Raw genomic sequence first — 16,098 nt, 5'->3', positions numbered from 1 at the left:
CACCGTGTTACAGTTTGATCCCCCCAAACAAATCTAAGTATAAAAATATTAATATTGACAAATCTAATAATTGAATCTGCAATTAGGGAAAGTGGAGAGAAGAGATCCAGTCTGGGAAAGAGCAGGAACAGTTGATTTTTTTTGTTTGTTCATTTGTTTTTAATATTCAACAGGCAAAGTTCTTCTGTATCTAAATGCAAAAATGTTCATAATTGTTTGAATAAAACAGACTACTGGGGAAAAAAATCGGAATATTCATCTTGTGACCATCTTGTGAACAAAAGCAACAATAATATAATAATTGCAATAATAATAACAATTATATATATACAGTATCTCACAGAAGTGAGTACACTTGGCAGAATTCGGCCCTCGGCGAAAACTAATTGAGGAACCCTGCCATAGACTGTTAAAAACATGGACGTAGTGTCCATGACGTCACCCGTAGGTTTCTAAAGAGCGTTTTTGAAGCTCAAAGTGGGCGGAGAAGGCCGTCGCCATCTTGGCAGCGTGGCACTCCCGTACAATAAAAAAATTCACCCCCCTCACAGTTGTCATGAAGGGCAAAATTAGCTATATAGACCAAAATAATTTTTTGAACCAGGCTGTAAACGTTTTTTTCTGCTGTAAAGTTGGGCATTTTAACATGGGGAGTCTATGGGACTGACTCCCTTTTGTAGCCAGCCTCTAGCGGCCAGTTGATGAATTGCAGTTTTAGTCACTTCCGTGTTGGTTTCACGAGAGAGACCGGAAGGTTGCCGCTTGGTTAATGTGCGCAGCGCTGCTGTGTTTACAGCGTTAACCAAGGAAACGCTGTATTACTGTACCATAAGCGCCGCCTGCTGTCAGAGAGTGAATCTGCATCTCATTCAGCCCGTCTACTGTTTCTGTTTCATGCAGATGTTTTATGTAGCATAATTTCACAAAGCTAAAGTCAGGTTATTCTGTTTTTGCTTCAGATTTTGAAATTATACAGTCTAATATAAATCAAACATTGCATTTTTTTTTCAATTCATGATTAAAATACAGTGGTTGACTCTAATTTCAAATGGCTATGAAAAATCAAGGTGCAACACAGAGTGAAGAATATGCAAATGTGATTTTTCAATTTCTGTACCTGAACATCTACAAACATAAAAACCTAAAGCATCATTTCATTTCTATTTTTGTGCCACAGGCCTATATTTAATTGTGCTATTACTTGTAATTTGTTCATTTGTTCTTATTTACTGGCTGTCATTTGTCTTTAATAATGTTTAAACTTTATATTTATGCTTATTTTTGGCTAGTGATTTTTGCTGTGGTATCGAAATTGAATTAGAGAATTGTAAAATTTAATTGGTATCTAAAATATTGGTGTCATATAGGCTTATTTATTAGAAAACAAGATAACAGATAAAAAACAATGATAACAGCAACTATTTTATTTTTTGTGGCAGGGCCAGTGAAAATTATGGCAGGGCAAGTACAAATTTGAACCACTAGCGTTGATCCCTGCAGGGTCAGAAAGCCCTCGGATTTCATCAAAAATATCTTAATTTGTGTTCCGAAGATGAACGAAGGTCTTATGGGTTTAGAACGACATGAGGGTGAGTAATTAAATCCCTTTAATGCACAATCGACTAACAGTAATACTGTATAAGATTTCCATTAGAACTGAAAGCATAAATCTAGGCTATGCGCTGAAGGTTTCAGAGCAAAACACATTTCATTTGCACCTTACTCAGCAGTGCTAAAAACAGCAGACCACCAAAATAAAAGCTTGCTCATTTTAGGTTTAAAAATGTTGATAATTGTATTTTTATTTAATATTCATTTTTTATTTATTTATTATTATTTTTTTTTTTTTAATGCAATAGTATTATCACACTTTATTTATCATTTTGTTTATTATTTTATTTAAAAAATAAACTAACTAAATAAAGTGCAATAATACTAATATTACTAATAATAATTATTATTAGTTTTTTTTTTTTTAAGTTATATTTAATGGGTCACACTATGTGCAGTGTGAGCACCAAACCAAATCTCCAAGTGCTCTCATGAAAACCAGACTGAAAAACTTAAGTGCACCCCTGGTTAACAGTTATTTTCATGTTTACATACAATACTGTTCAAAAGTTTTATAAGATACTGTTTTTAAAAGTAATTAATACTTTTATTCAGCAAGGTCACATTAATTGATTGAAAGAGACAGTAAAGGCATTTATAATGTTACAAAAAAATTCTATTTGAAATAAATGCTGTTCTTTTGAACTTTCTATTAATCAAAGAACACAACTAGTACTATGTTTTTAGTGAAAAGTACAGAATTGATCCAATGAAGGAGTGTGCACTTTCACTGAAATAGTTGCTACTTTTAGTCTGAATGAGATTTTTCATTCATGAACAAAAATAGACGAATCAGGCATCTCATTTGTGAACAAGAATCTGCTGGACAAATGCACGAAGGGGCATATATTGATTGCTCAATTTGGCATGCGAGACATTGACAACGAGGACAGAGTAGAACCAGGCGACAAGATTCGAATTAGTGAAATAATCTGAAAGAAACACTTTATTGAATGGATTCAAAAGACCTGAATCACTGGGTGGAATCAAAATTCAACAAACCACAATCAGAGCAATGCCATCAAAATGGAGAATGTTTGAAATAGTTGCCAATCCAAGAAGTCACAAAAAAACACCAGAACAACATCCAATGACTGCTCAGCATTGCTCAGCTAACATCAGAAAGACACTGGTCAAAAATAGATCCATGGCAGCGCAGCAAGGCAGAAACATTTCCTCACCAAGAATGCTCGCCTCATGTTTGCTAAGAAGCACTTGGATGATCTTCAAGAATTCTGGAACAAGTTATTACAGAGAGATGAATCAAAAGTGGAACTTTGGGCCCCGTTATGTCTGGCAAAAACCTGCATTTCATAAGAAGAACCACATTCTTTGATGTATTTCAAACACTGGAAAAACCAAAAGGGAACGATTTGCATATAGTGCAAAGTTTATAGACAATATTAGCCCAAAAAGCAAGCACAATCCACTGGGAATAGAATACTAAACAAGCACCTTTGGAATACTTTTTTAAAGCACTATGATTAGGCCGCACTAACAGTAATCTTGCATAGTATTTAAGACAGTATGTGAATTGAGACGCAGCTAATCTATGCAAAGCAGAGGAACAGATATTTAAACAGACATTTGATGGCCATACAATATGCATGTCACATTTCAGCAGATCTTGGTCAAACAGCTACAGTAAACCCTGCAAGTGTGTGTCATTATAGCAGGCTCCATGACCACATCTGACATCTGACACAGACACTTTCTGAAAACTGCTACAAAGGCCTCGTCACTCACAAATCACACCACAGATCCGGAGCCGCGGCAGCTGCGCGGAGAAATATGACAAGCAGAGGATGGGTGGAAAACAGCCTTGGGAACATAACTGTCCACCCATTCAGAGTGACTGAATCCATAACGCGTTGACAGGGTGTATTGCCGCCTGCCATGGCTCAGCTCTGCACGTCTGCCTTGTGTTGTCAGGGCAAGAGAGAGGAGAGCGGATCAGTGTGGGACGAGTGTGTCTGCCAGCAGTGCTCTGCCCTGAATCAGTCACTCAGCACTATCTGTCTAAGACGGACACTATCTCTGGAGCCGCAGAGTAAAGGGTCAGCATGACCCCGTGATGAGCTTGGCCAGTGCCATTTTGGGTGATTCGGTTCAATTGAGCTTGGGTACCTTCAAAGCTATCAAAATTCAATTCATTCAGGGCTACACAGTAAGCATTTTCTTCCAAGTGGCCTGGTTTAGCAAATAGTTGAGATTTTGACTGCCAACATTTTCACTGGTATACTACCATTCAAAAGTTTGGGGTTGATAAGAAAAGTCTCACTAGGGATACACTTATTTGATATAAATAGTCCTAACTGTCAGTCTTCAGTGTCACATGATTTGCTGCTCAAGAAACATTTCTTATTATTATCACTGATGAAAACAGTTGTGCTGCTTAATATTTTTGTGAAAACTGTGATCTTTTTTTATATATAGAATTCTTTTATTTCTTTTGAAAAAGAAAATGGTCACTTTTGACCAATTTATTGCATCCTTGCTGAATAAAAAGTATTAATTTCTTAAACTTTTTAACAGTAGTATATCATTTTTAGTACAGTATTTTATGTACCAGGATATTGTAATAGTGATTATTAATGTTTTTGGAATATAACTGACATTAAAATTGCCATATCATATTCATTATGCAGGCTGTTACGCAAAAACTGTGTTCCTAAATCAATTTATTGCTGTAACTTCACACTCTTAGTAGCATGAAAAACAACTATTATTCAGATTATTAATAAATTATGCATGTGTAGTGAGAAATACAATGATAGTAGAAACTAATGCTGCAGGTTAGTGAAACACAGGACATGCTAGTGTCAAATTTAAACACCAATTTAACACTTTTAATGATTCGATAGGGTAACAGTAATCGCAATCTTTATTTAAATGTGCAGCCCTAAGTAAATTTAATTCACTTCATTTGAGTTCAATTAAGTTTAATTTAGCTCACTTCGTAATGGACATCAGCACATGTTATTAAGATGCTTATATTGAAGCAACATGCCTCTGGCAACCTTGCATGTGCAATTTACTGTTATTCAAAAGCGAACTAAGTGATTATATGAAATAGCCAAACATTTAAGAAAAGTTTTACAAATGTGACTTCTTTGACCACACCAGTTGCCTTTAAACCAGCATCATCCTGGCACAGCATTCGTTTTTAATAACCAGCCCCGGCAAAATTAAGACTGTCCAACTGAACAGCAGTAAACATCTTAAATAAGACGGCTGCTTCACTTTAACGTTCCTATACTGAGCTCATTATAATTACATGTCTTATCTTTGTCAGCTCAGTCCATCTTGTTTTTCTAAAACACCTCCTCCATTTAATTGGATGTGATGTCTAACCCTCATTAGGTGATTGTAGCCATATAAAGAGCGATCGTGAGTCATTATTAGACCAGCTTAGAGAAGATCATGCTGAGCGTAAAGGCTCACACACGTACACGCACGCAAACAGACCTCCAGCCAAGCCTTTGCTTGTTTTGAAAGACTCAACTCTTGTTAGCACATCTGACATCTTCGCAGTATTGTTTTTCCCTCTGAACCAAGACCAATTTCAAAATTGGTATTTAAGGTCATGGTTTTAGACAAACTGACACTAGATGAGGGCAGAAGGACAGCTCCCCTCCAGTGCATTATTTCCAGAGCCGGACAGTAACTAAGTACATTTACTTGAGTATTGATACTGCGGGTGGGTAGGGGTGTTAATTTTTCCCCCCCATAGGTTTTTAACATTCTAAAAGCTCTTTATTCCAAAGATACTACAAGCTAGTCAGTTTATTCAGTAGGTGCAATGTATTCTAAGTTGCTTCAGAAGTATTGCAAGTATTACGTACAACAATAAAACAGTGCATTGACATAAAAAAGGAAATTTACTTTTGGTACTTAAGTACTTTTAAAAGCAAGTACTTCTGTACTTTTACTTAAGTAAAAATCTGTCTTTACAACTTTTACTTGTAATGGAGTAATATTTGACCAGCAGTATCTGTACTTTCACTCAAGTAATGGAGTTGAGTACTTTGTCCGCCTCTGATTATTTCTCAACTTCAATAGCCCTATGATGAAAGCTAGAATTGAAAACCGACGGGCCTGTTCTCGCCTAGCAGTTGAAAATCCACACGGGGGAGGGGTGGATACCGCAGGGAGGCGAGCGCGCCTTCATCCAAACTGCAGCTCTCAATATCCCATCTGCATTACAATGAGGTTATGGTTCTTCAGCGAACACAATCATCAAACATCTCTCTCTTGGTATTCTTCTGCTTGCTCTCCCACATTCTTCCAGTAAACACACCAATCCAAACATGGCAAGAAAAATGATCCTGATTAGCTGCAAATTAAGCGGTATCAGGTCATTGCGGAGTAAATCATCACCTCAAGGAGACTGTAAAGGTCAGGCTCACCAATGGAGGAGGGTACATCACGATGCATGGGAACTCAGCTTGCAGAGCCTTTCTTACACAACAGACCACTTAAAACCCCCAGACCCTTCAAAGACATTTAACTTTGAAATAATTTTACCTTTTCCCTGATTCAACTCTTCATGAATCTTCTTCACTGCGGCCAAACCTTCCTGTTCCTCATTCCCAGCTGAAGAGGAGAAAGAAAAAATGGAAAAAGACGGTATTAAACATACTAATTAATTTCACGTTCTCATCATATAAATCAATGTTATAAAATGGCAAATGTAGAATGTGTACTAGCAAATCGGCAAAAATCTGCATTCTAAGTGGATTCACCTTTATTTTGCTCATGGTAAAATTAAAGGTGCATTCAGTAGTTTGGTGCTAATTTAAAAAAAGTTTTACACATTAAGAAATAAATTGTGTTTTAGTGAAGAATCATCTGAATGAGTTTACACTCATGAGATGAAGACGTACTCTATATGTTTTTTTATATTTAAAAAAAGGTGTTTTAATTATGTATGGTTAGATGTATTTCGCCATGTTGAAATTATGTTAAATGTTGTGTTTCACCTAACATCAGAAACAATCCGTCACTGGCTGCTGCCTCTGTAGATACACTAGTATTGTTTGGTGATGCGAAGAGCAAAAATTAGACAGTGGAACACACTTATTACCATGCTTTACCAGCAAATGCAACATTGGTAAGGCCAACACAAGGTGGAAAGACATGATGATAGAGAAAATCCTGAGTAGTGATGACAAAGTTGCTTTTTTTTGTTGGAAAGGTAAGAGAATTAATTATTGTGCAGACCACTCTCTAAAACTCACTAGTATGAGTGTCATTTACATAAAACTCAAGAGACAATCATGCTGAACCACTTCGACAGAAAATATAAATAGAACAGTAATGTTAAAGCTAGCTAAAGAATTACTCAATGCACTTTTAATTCAAAAGTTATTTCAAGGAAAAAGACACACCTTTGTTAGAGGGTGCACCAATGGGCGCACCATTTGCTTTCGTCACAATGTTGGAAATATTTCTGTTTTAAACCATGAAGGCGAGCCAATGGATATCACATAAGCAACGTGCAAACTTGTGCAAGAGTTGTGCCGGTGAACATCTTAATCTCAGTCAATTCACTATGCAGAAAGTATATTCTCTCAGAGACGACACGAGACCAATCTACTTCAACATATGCTGATAACGGTAGGCCTATATAGGTAACTGTTTTAATTTATTCCCTTAATATAAACGTATTTCGTGTTAAACAGGTTGTTTTTGAAAGTCGGTGCTTAAAATAGGCTAAAGCTTTTTATTTCATTGATTTTTATTGACTGCAGTGTTAATATTTTAATTATATGCTTATAATTAATTGTAGCTATTAGACCAGTTTAACCAGTAAAACATTTTAATTGAGGGGTAAATAGCCTTATCTTTTGTTATACTCACAGCGCGTCAGTTATGCAGTAATATTGCGGTGCAAATTAATTGTAATTTTAATTTAATAATAAACTTTAATGTTGAACCATGAAATGTTCTCTATATGGCAGTGCTGTTTTTTCATTTTTTCATGTGTGACTTTGTGCCATTTTGTACAAAATAAAAGCATTTAAAAGCAAACTCCCTGATTAAACATTAAAGTACACTAGTGTGATAAACAGTGTCAATTTTCATCAGTTTTTATTTAATATTGTGAAAATTATGCTTTTATTAATTATATTAATAATGCTTTTTTCACTCAAAAAATTAGGTGCCTACTTTCAGATAAATGAGGCCTACGATTAATCAGAAGCAAATATAAATACAAAACCAGTCCTAAATGAAAGAAAAGAAGTTGGCAAAAACATTGAATCCAATATTTGTTGATAATATAGCATAATGAGTGATTCATAAGCATTTGTTTGAGGCCGGGTCCTTTTTGCTCTGTAACATCACGGGTGTAACAAGGTGAAAAATCTCCCCCAGAAAAGTATGAAAATTATCAACATTTTTTTTAGAAGTAGTTATACAAAGTCACAAAATTTCAGTACAATGCGATAACATTAACTAGTATTTTCTGGAAAAATATTTTTTTTTCAGCGCAAAAAGGACCCGAACACCACATGAGGTAATAGACGTAACTTCATAATAATAATAGGTCTAATAAAAATAAGAATGTAACAGGCCGGCCTACATTAATTGGAAATGCCAAATCCTCTTAATATTGCCAATAATAACTGATGTTTTTGACAATACCTCTGGCTATCGTCGATACAAGATCATCGTCTTTCGACGTAAGCCAGCAAGGGGAGGTTATCGCGGGGCCTTTCGCAGCGCGTGCCCTGCATGCCCGTCTGCTAACGTTACACCACTGGGCAGACAGCACGTTACCTGTTATGTCGTTTGGGCTGCCTTGTTGAGTGCAGTGGCACTGAGAACATTATATTTCACACACTTTAAGCTCTTTTATTTTCAAAATGTAATAGGATTAGTCCAAAGAATTGTTCGGTTTGTAATGCGTACCGAACTGAAAGCCTCGTACCGAACGGTTCAATATGAATATGTGTATTGTTACACCCCTAGTTCCTACATATACAGTACCCCAAGAAACCTGTCCTGCATTTGAATGAACATGTGAGGAGAGTTACTCTTGCATAAGTTGGGTTCGGTACCGAAAATCAGTGCCAATATGGCACCGGTACCTTTATGACCAGTATGTACCGGACCAAATCAGAATGCATATTTATTGGCACCAGTACCTTTACCGGATCGAATCAGAACGCATTTTTCGGTGCCTCATTTCAGTGCCACTTAAATGCCTGAGCTGTCGATTTAAATATTTGCTCTCTGGTGCCCTGAAACACCCACCAAAAAATATGTCTTGCAGATGTAAATGCAGACGTCAAATCGACGTCTCTGTGATGTACGTGTGCTATCAGGGACTGCATTCATGTAGTGTCAGAATAATCAGAAAAATAATTTCCTGACTGATAATTCAAATCCAACACATCTTTGTAGTAACGTTAGTGCCCATGTTGTTTTCACATTCTGATTTAAAAGCACAACTCGGGAAATGAGACCATTAGAGGAGCGCGTGAATGCAGCAATTACGCTTGCTCTGAAGGCAGCAGGTAGCCAGCCATTAGCTAGCTACATCAAAAGTGCTTAAATTAAAATGCCTAAAGGTAAACTTAACTTAACCGTTGTTATGATTTGTATTGAGAAGCGTTTCTAAACCTGTTGTCCAACAAAAGAGAACATTATAACATGCTTTTACTCTACAACATCAGTCAAATGCTTCCTTTTGTGATCTGATGTGGCTTTTCTTATCACGGAATTAGGCAGAGAATATATTCTATACTGTAAAAAAGCCTATGTTGATTGGCAATGGATTATAAATATACATAATTATTATATAGAGATAGCTTGTAGGACACAGATGAACTATACATTGTCGCAGTCGAGTGTTTGTTGTCTTCATGTTTCATCATTCAACACATTTCCATCTTCTTTTTATTCAGCGATAGCTGGATGCCTTTCTTCATATTAGGGATTTCCTGATGCGTCAAGACTACTTCTGTGAGGCATATGTGGAGTTTCTGCACGAGGGCACCCTCCAGTTTCCAGTATGAATGAAACAGACATTACATGTGTTCATAGCACTCAATAATGGCCAATCCATTCTATTTTGGTTAAAAAAAAGAAAAATAACACTTCTCTCAAAATAAATTTTAAGTAGATATATGATAATCCATGTTTTACTTCAGTGTACAGGATTTTTATTTTTATGTTCATTTGTTTTAGAAATCACATTTTGAATCACAAATCGCAAAAAAAAAAAAAACACTTTAATGTGCCAAGCCACCAGAACCGAACTGAACTGAAAACCGTGGGCTAATTGTATTGTTGCATCCCTCTCAAGAATACCAATTACTTTGCTGTTATTAGTACTGTAACTGTTATTTAGTGTTATTTAGGTGGCTTACATTTTATTGTGAACTTATGTAAATGTGTTTTACATTTACTTGTATTTATATATTTCTGTATACTTTAAACTTTTAATATATTGTTAAATATAAAGATTTTTTTTTTTCAATTAAAAAAAAGCCATTTTTAAAGTAAGTTTTAAGTTTTAAAACTATCGATTTGGCACCAGTATCATAAAAAAAACACAAATGATTCCCAACCCTATGCATAAGCCATTCTTACTGCCTTTTATGTGACCCTATACTTCAGGAAAGAGTTCTTATTGATAATGTGGCCTGACAAAGAGGAGGAAAAAAATAAGAGGAAACATTGGGTTGATGCTCCTTTAGCATCAGTCATACTACTAACTGACTGTACATGGTATTGAAAATATTAAAAGTCAATCACAAGTAGCAGAAAACCAATTAAGAGGCTGCATAACTACAAGAACTGATCTGTAAGCTGGAGTCAAGACAGCAGTGGAATGGTTTTGGTTCAATGACCTGAAATCAGGTAAGAGATGATACTATACCAATGACCACATGCATGTCCAGGCTGACCAGATGTCTGGAAATCTCATATCCCATTCCTCTGGCTCCCCCTGTAACTATGGCAACCTTTCCATTCTGCTTGGGCAAATCTGGGTAAGACAGGATGCAAGAAAATTATGATTTTTTTTATTGTGTAATATCTAAAAAAAATGTTTTACAAAGACACAGACTGTCTTTGTTTGGGACATATACTGTCATCCCTCTGTGAGTGTTCTTGGATGTGCCGTGGTCACAGGGATCATTAAATGTAGAAACTGCATCTGGCACCTATGTACTGAGAACTGCATGACCTGCTTCTGAGATAAGTCTACTAATGATGCCATTCCTTCATTCTTTTGCTTTATGGGTATTTATTATTATTATTATTATTAAAGAAAAACAAGTCCACTTGTGCACTATTGATGTTTTAAGCAGAGGAATTATGACAACCATCACTGATAAGTAATGTTACTTTTTGTTGCCATTTCCATGTTAAAATGTCCAGTTAAAATTAAGGTAATTGTATTAATTGCAAAGCTTACATTTTACTGTCATCACAAAAACATAGTCCAATAATGCAAACAAGTCTTAACATTTTTTTTAGCTAATCCAGTCAGGCTTCAGAATATTTAAATATTTCTGATACAAAAGACCATTGTGCAGATGGATTTGAGTCTAATCCTTTTGCTGTGCGCTGGGACATGGTTGCCCTTTAACAGTGATTTTAATTTAAATACAGAGCCATCTAAAATTGCAACAGACAGAGCAATCTTAAGTAGAAACATGTGATTAGTTTGTGACAATGTTGAAAAGTCATCATTAACTCTGGCAACAATTACCCAGATTCTGCTATAAATTAAATATTCCTTAATAAATGGGCATAAGTATGTACACTATAATTTAAAGCCAGCATTTCAGCCAGAGGCCAGTGATACAATATTTAAAACAAACAGTTTTCTTAAAACATAATTACATTTCTAACTATTTAAATGAACATTAACTTATGATTCATATTATGTCATCACTTTTAATTAACTATGTCTTCATAATAAGACCTTAGCGTTGGAGTAAATATGTCAAAGGTTACTGTTGCTGGTCCTTTTGCTGGTTTATGCTGGTCATGTGCTGGCAAAGGACCAGCTTAAACCAGCAAAGGACCAGCATAAACCAGCAAAGGACCAGTTTAAACCAGCATCCCAGCGTCAAAACATACCTAACCAGCATATGCTGTTTTTTTCAACAGGGAGTCTGTTATGTTTAGATAACAAATGAGAAACACGTTGAAACTGTATTTCTTTTAGGTTTATGCATAATTGCAGCCGAGTTAGCAGCCATAATATACAAACTCATATACAAACTGCCTCAATATCAGAAAGTATAAGGAAATGTTAAAAGAATATTCGACTCCTGTCTTTATCGAGAAAGAAAGAAAGTCACATTGGTTCGGAACAACATGATTGAGAGTAAATAAATGTAGAATTTTTGTTTTCGGGTTAGCTGTCCCTTCAAGCGCGCTTCTCAACATTCCCAATCAGCAACGAACAGCTCCTAACTACTGAATAACTGTTTGACAATAAAACAACCACCCGTCAGAACACTACAAATCCGTCACCACGAAAACCCTCTAACCTGGCAGGGTGAACGATCTGTTGAAAAGCTGGTATAGAAGAACTTTGACGCCGTCTAAATAGAGTCTGATGAAGCCGAGGATACAAGGCAAAAACCACCACATGTTTGAAGATGACAGCGAGTGTCTCCGTGTTTACGCTCCGTGCTGAAGCACAGCAGGATGGTATCAGCTGTCCGTTCGATAGTTCCGCTTTTGGGTGGAGTGACCTCTACCAAGAAAGAAAGACAAAATATGTAGCTGGTGAAGATTACCAACAAACTTTTAAGAGATGTAAATAGTCCAGTCTACCGAAGCCCATTTCCACCACGGGAAAAAAAGGCAATAGACTCTATGCACGAACGCTGCTTACGTATATCCGGTAGAATCTCAGCCAGCAACTTCACTTCCATATAGCGCTAAAGCGTACTAGCAGCAGAACTCTTTCTTGACGTATTGTAAACAACAAATAGGTATTTTCCTAAATAAGTATTGCTATAAACATAAAAATATATAACATTCTAGTTATTGCCTTCTGAAAGTTTAAATATTAAAGGTCGTAGACAGTAGTTTCGCCAAATATTGTTGTGTCCTGTAGTGCGTAAGGGGCTTACGTTACCCAACTTATTCCAGTAGAATATCTACTCCTTTTTAGAATAACGCCCGTAATACAAGAAAAGTGTTGAAGAGTAAACACTAGAGACAGACTTCATTTATACCCTTGGCTACTCACACTCTTCACAACAATAGAACAGCACAATATATGAATTAAAATCATATTTAGTATAGAAATTGTGGAAGGTTAAATTTGCATTTGGACAAATGTAAATAATGTAAACATGTAAATATAAAGAACTGTGATACAGTGTTACCTGCACTGTAATGTAAACATGTATATGACTTAGATACCTGCACTTTGGTAATGCAAACATAAATAAATAAAAATTACTTTGTTACAGGGCTCTACATTAACGCTTGTCCGCTAGTCAGGGACCAGTGGATTTTGTGAAGGGGCAAGTGAAAGAGAATTTTAATTGCCCGACCGAACAACTAGGGCAGCACCGAAACTTTGGCGAGAATGGTTCTAATTTTATTACTTTCAGTATAAATGGTGACTGATAACGGATAATGTATTGACTAGGTCGCGTCAGTTGAGGCTCACGCAGCCTGTCTTGACTGGAGGAATTAAAAATAATAAGCGCAAAGCAGCACGCACAAAGAAACACACATGAACAAACACTGCGGTAGAATTTATATATATATATATATATATAATACCGTATATGATATGAGCAACATCACACGACCAAGAGTGATGTTTCCCCGACTATCAGCACAATTGAAAATGTGACATTTATTTCAGTAGTTCACTAAACAAGTAGTTAATATTAACTGATTTACATTTTTGCTCCATTTCGCAAACAAAAATAGTTCTAAGCAAACCCACAGCAGAACTGTCGTGTGTCTCTGAGCAACATACAACAGTGTTTCGTTACTGAATGATTCAGTGAGCCATTCATAAAGAGAGTCAATTGCTTAATTTATTGAATGAATCAGCCGTTTCAATGAACCGGTTGAATCAATGACTCACTCAATACTGTGTAAATGCATTTATGGAACCTCTTATCTTCATTAAACAGTCTGAGTAAATGCATCTAAATGGCAATTTGGATGCAGCTTCTGTGTTTCCTCTGCTTTGGAAAGATGGAGTTTGTTGATACTGATTTAATCTGAATGCTAACAACCATACAGTGTCTTATTATTCTAACTGAATGTATTAATGAAATTTAAAGGGGTCATATGATGCTTTTTTAAAGATCATTATTTTGTGGGGGCGTGGCAGAGTCTTAAATTTGATAAAGAATATCTCTTTGGTTTTGAGACTTTAGTCTTTGCAACTTCAGGGATCTTATCTATGCACAATCAGCTTGTAACACTCCAAAGAGAAAGGAAAACTTGAAATTGCATCATATGACCCCTTTAAGAATTTGACATAAATGATGACATGTACGTTTTATAAGGTTAGGAAAAAGCAGTTCATAAAGTTAAAAAGTGTCCTAGAAATCAAATTAAGGCAAAATCTCACATATGCTGATTAAAGTAAGACCTGATAGAGCACTGATGAGGTTATTGCTTCAGAATAAATTACATTTAGGCTACATAAAAAAAAATATATTTTTTTTTTACTGGAACAAGTGAATGACTGATTTAATTGTCCGATAAGCACATGTCAAGGCTTAATGTCGAGCCCTATATAAGTAACTTTGATAAAGTATTAAACATTTCCTGTACAACACTGTGTGTAGAAAAAAAAGAGCACTGTTGCATAAGTGAACTAAAGCAAAACACAGACCACAGCTGTTGGATGTTCATAAGAAACAGCAATCTGCATACAAGTGTCTAGTAATTTTGATTCCTGATTAAATACATTTATGCTTCTTTGCCTTAAAAAAAAAAAAAAAAAAAAAAAAACTCTATGCTCGTTATGGACAAACAAGCAGACAGATGGGTCAAGGCTGTAACCAACAAGTGGCAGATGTGACGGCGATGGAGCATCTTGATGGTGAGTAATGTTGCAGGTTGTTTCTGCTGGTATGACAACACACTCCCAGTCTAAACTTTTCCTAAGGCAGAATTCACCAATGAATCCTCACTGAACATCCTGAGAGTGGTGACCAAATACAGCTCGGCCACTTAGAGGTCAGACTCAGGCAGCTCGCTGGTGACACCTCTGTAAAGGGTACTCCTGAAATAAAAACAAAAAAGTATTAAAGTAAATTCCCACATTTTTACTATGTGCTCTGACCTTCGATATATTACATTATTTTCATCTTCCTTAGTGTGTTTGAATTATTTGACATAAATGGATGTCATGCCATGTTTCTGTATGGTTAGAAAAAAATAATGGCCCTTTAAATTAATTTCAGTCAAAAACTGCTCTATAATTTTAAAATAAAAAATAAAGTTCATTTTTTGACAGTAGTGCGACAGTCCATTTATTATATCTAGGTCTGATCTCATACACTAGGTATTTTTTATCAATTATGAATTAGCAAAAAATGTGGAGTTTATGTAAAGAACAACATTGAAGAATTTACTGATTATAATAGGTAAATTCAGCAGTCAATTTATTTTTCTGAATAATGACTTTTGTCCACAGAAATGCTGTTTTACTCACTGTTCATCCAGAAATCCTATGTATTACACAGAGCAGAGGTTGTGTTCTGTTCTGTCTCATCAATAATCGTTCCAACTAAGCCAATAAAAATAATTTGAACTAAAAGCATGTATTTATATATTACATTACCCCTTAATAAATCAAGTTTATTTTAAAAGGATTTGATAATTAATTTAAACTTACCATTGTTCTAGGTTTGTGCCAGCTCTGTTTTCTTTCAGTACAGCTATGAACAGGAGGAACTTCACTGATGCCAAGCTGCGAGTGTTGTGCTGTCTGGTACAGTAGTGCAACATTATTTCGGTCACACAGTGCTGTCCCAGCATCACAGGAACGACTGCTGCAGGACAGTAATAGAGGGAGGGAGTCATATAACAGTCTGTGAAGATAATTAAACTATAACAAAAGTCATTTATTAATATTCTATATAAATATTTGTTAAGTAGAAATTTAAATAGACACTTGTTAAATATTAAATATAAAAATATTCTATTTGCATTCACATTTTATCACACCGTAAAGAGCTCTACAAACCTTTTTACAGAATAGTTTCACTATGCCTGTCTTTGTACAGAAACCTTAAAAAAGGTTGTATAAAACGAGCATTTAATTCAGACTTAAGCTAGTATCTTCCCTTCCTCACTGGCCTGAAACACAACACCCTCACACTTATTCAACACCTTCACACTTAGGAAGTCGTGGCCTAATGGTTAGAGAGTCGGACTTGTAACCCAAAGGTTGCGGGTTCGAGTCTCATACCGACAGGGATTGTAGGTGGGGGGAGTGAATGTAAAGCGCTCTCTCCCACCTTCAAT

At 35.8% G+C, this 16,098-nt stretch overlaps 1 protein-coding gene across 2 annotated transcripts in view; it reads right to left on the bottom strand.

Moving 5' to 3' along the window:
- LOC107654744 (dehydrogenase/reductase SDR family member on chromosome X-like) overlaps positions 1 to 16,098 on the bottom strand; it is a 62,853-nt gene that overhangs the window by 38,357 nt on the left and 8,398 nt on the right. Inside the window, exons 1-3 of one of the 2 annotated variants that reach the window (XM_016441980.1) lie at positions 12,129 to 12,871; positions 10,502 to 10,609; positions 6,139 to 6,207 (exon numbers count right to left, since the gene is read on the bottom strand). In XM_016441980.1, coding sequence (XP_016297466.1) covers positions 6,139 to 6,207; positions 10,502 to 10,609; positions 12,129 to 12,231 — 280 coding nt within the window. In that variant the 5' untranslated portion in view covers positions 12,232 to 12,871. Of the gene's footprint in view, positions 1 to 6,138; positions 6,208 to 10,501; positions 10,610 to 12,128; positions 12,872 to 16,098 lie in introns of those variants that run through there. The other variant, XM_016441988.1, reaches the window with a different exon arrangement.

Source organism: Sinocyclocheilus anshuiensis, unplaced genomic scaffold, assembly GCF_001515605.1.
Source record: "Sinocyclocheilus anshuiensis isolate Anshui unplaced genomic scaffold, SAMN03320099.WGS_v1.1 scaffold1231, whole genome shotgun sequence".
NCBI classification, from domain to species: domain Eukaryota; kingdom Metazoa; phylum Chordata; class Actinopteri; order Cypriniformes; family Cyprinidae; genus Sinocyclocheilus; species Sinocyclocheilus anshuiensis.
Note: the sequence above shows the minus strand (reverse complement) of the source record. Positions and strands in the feature narration are given on the sequence as shown.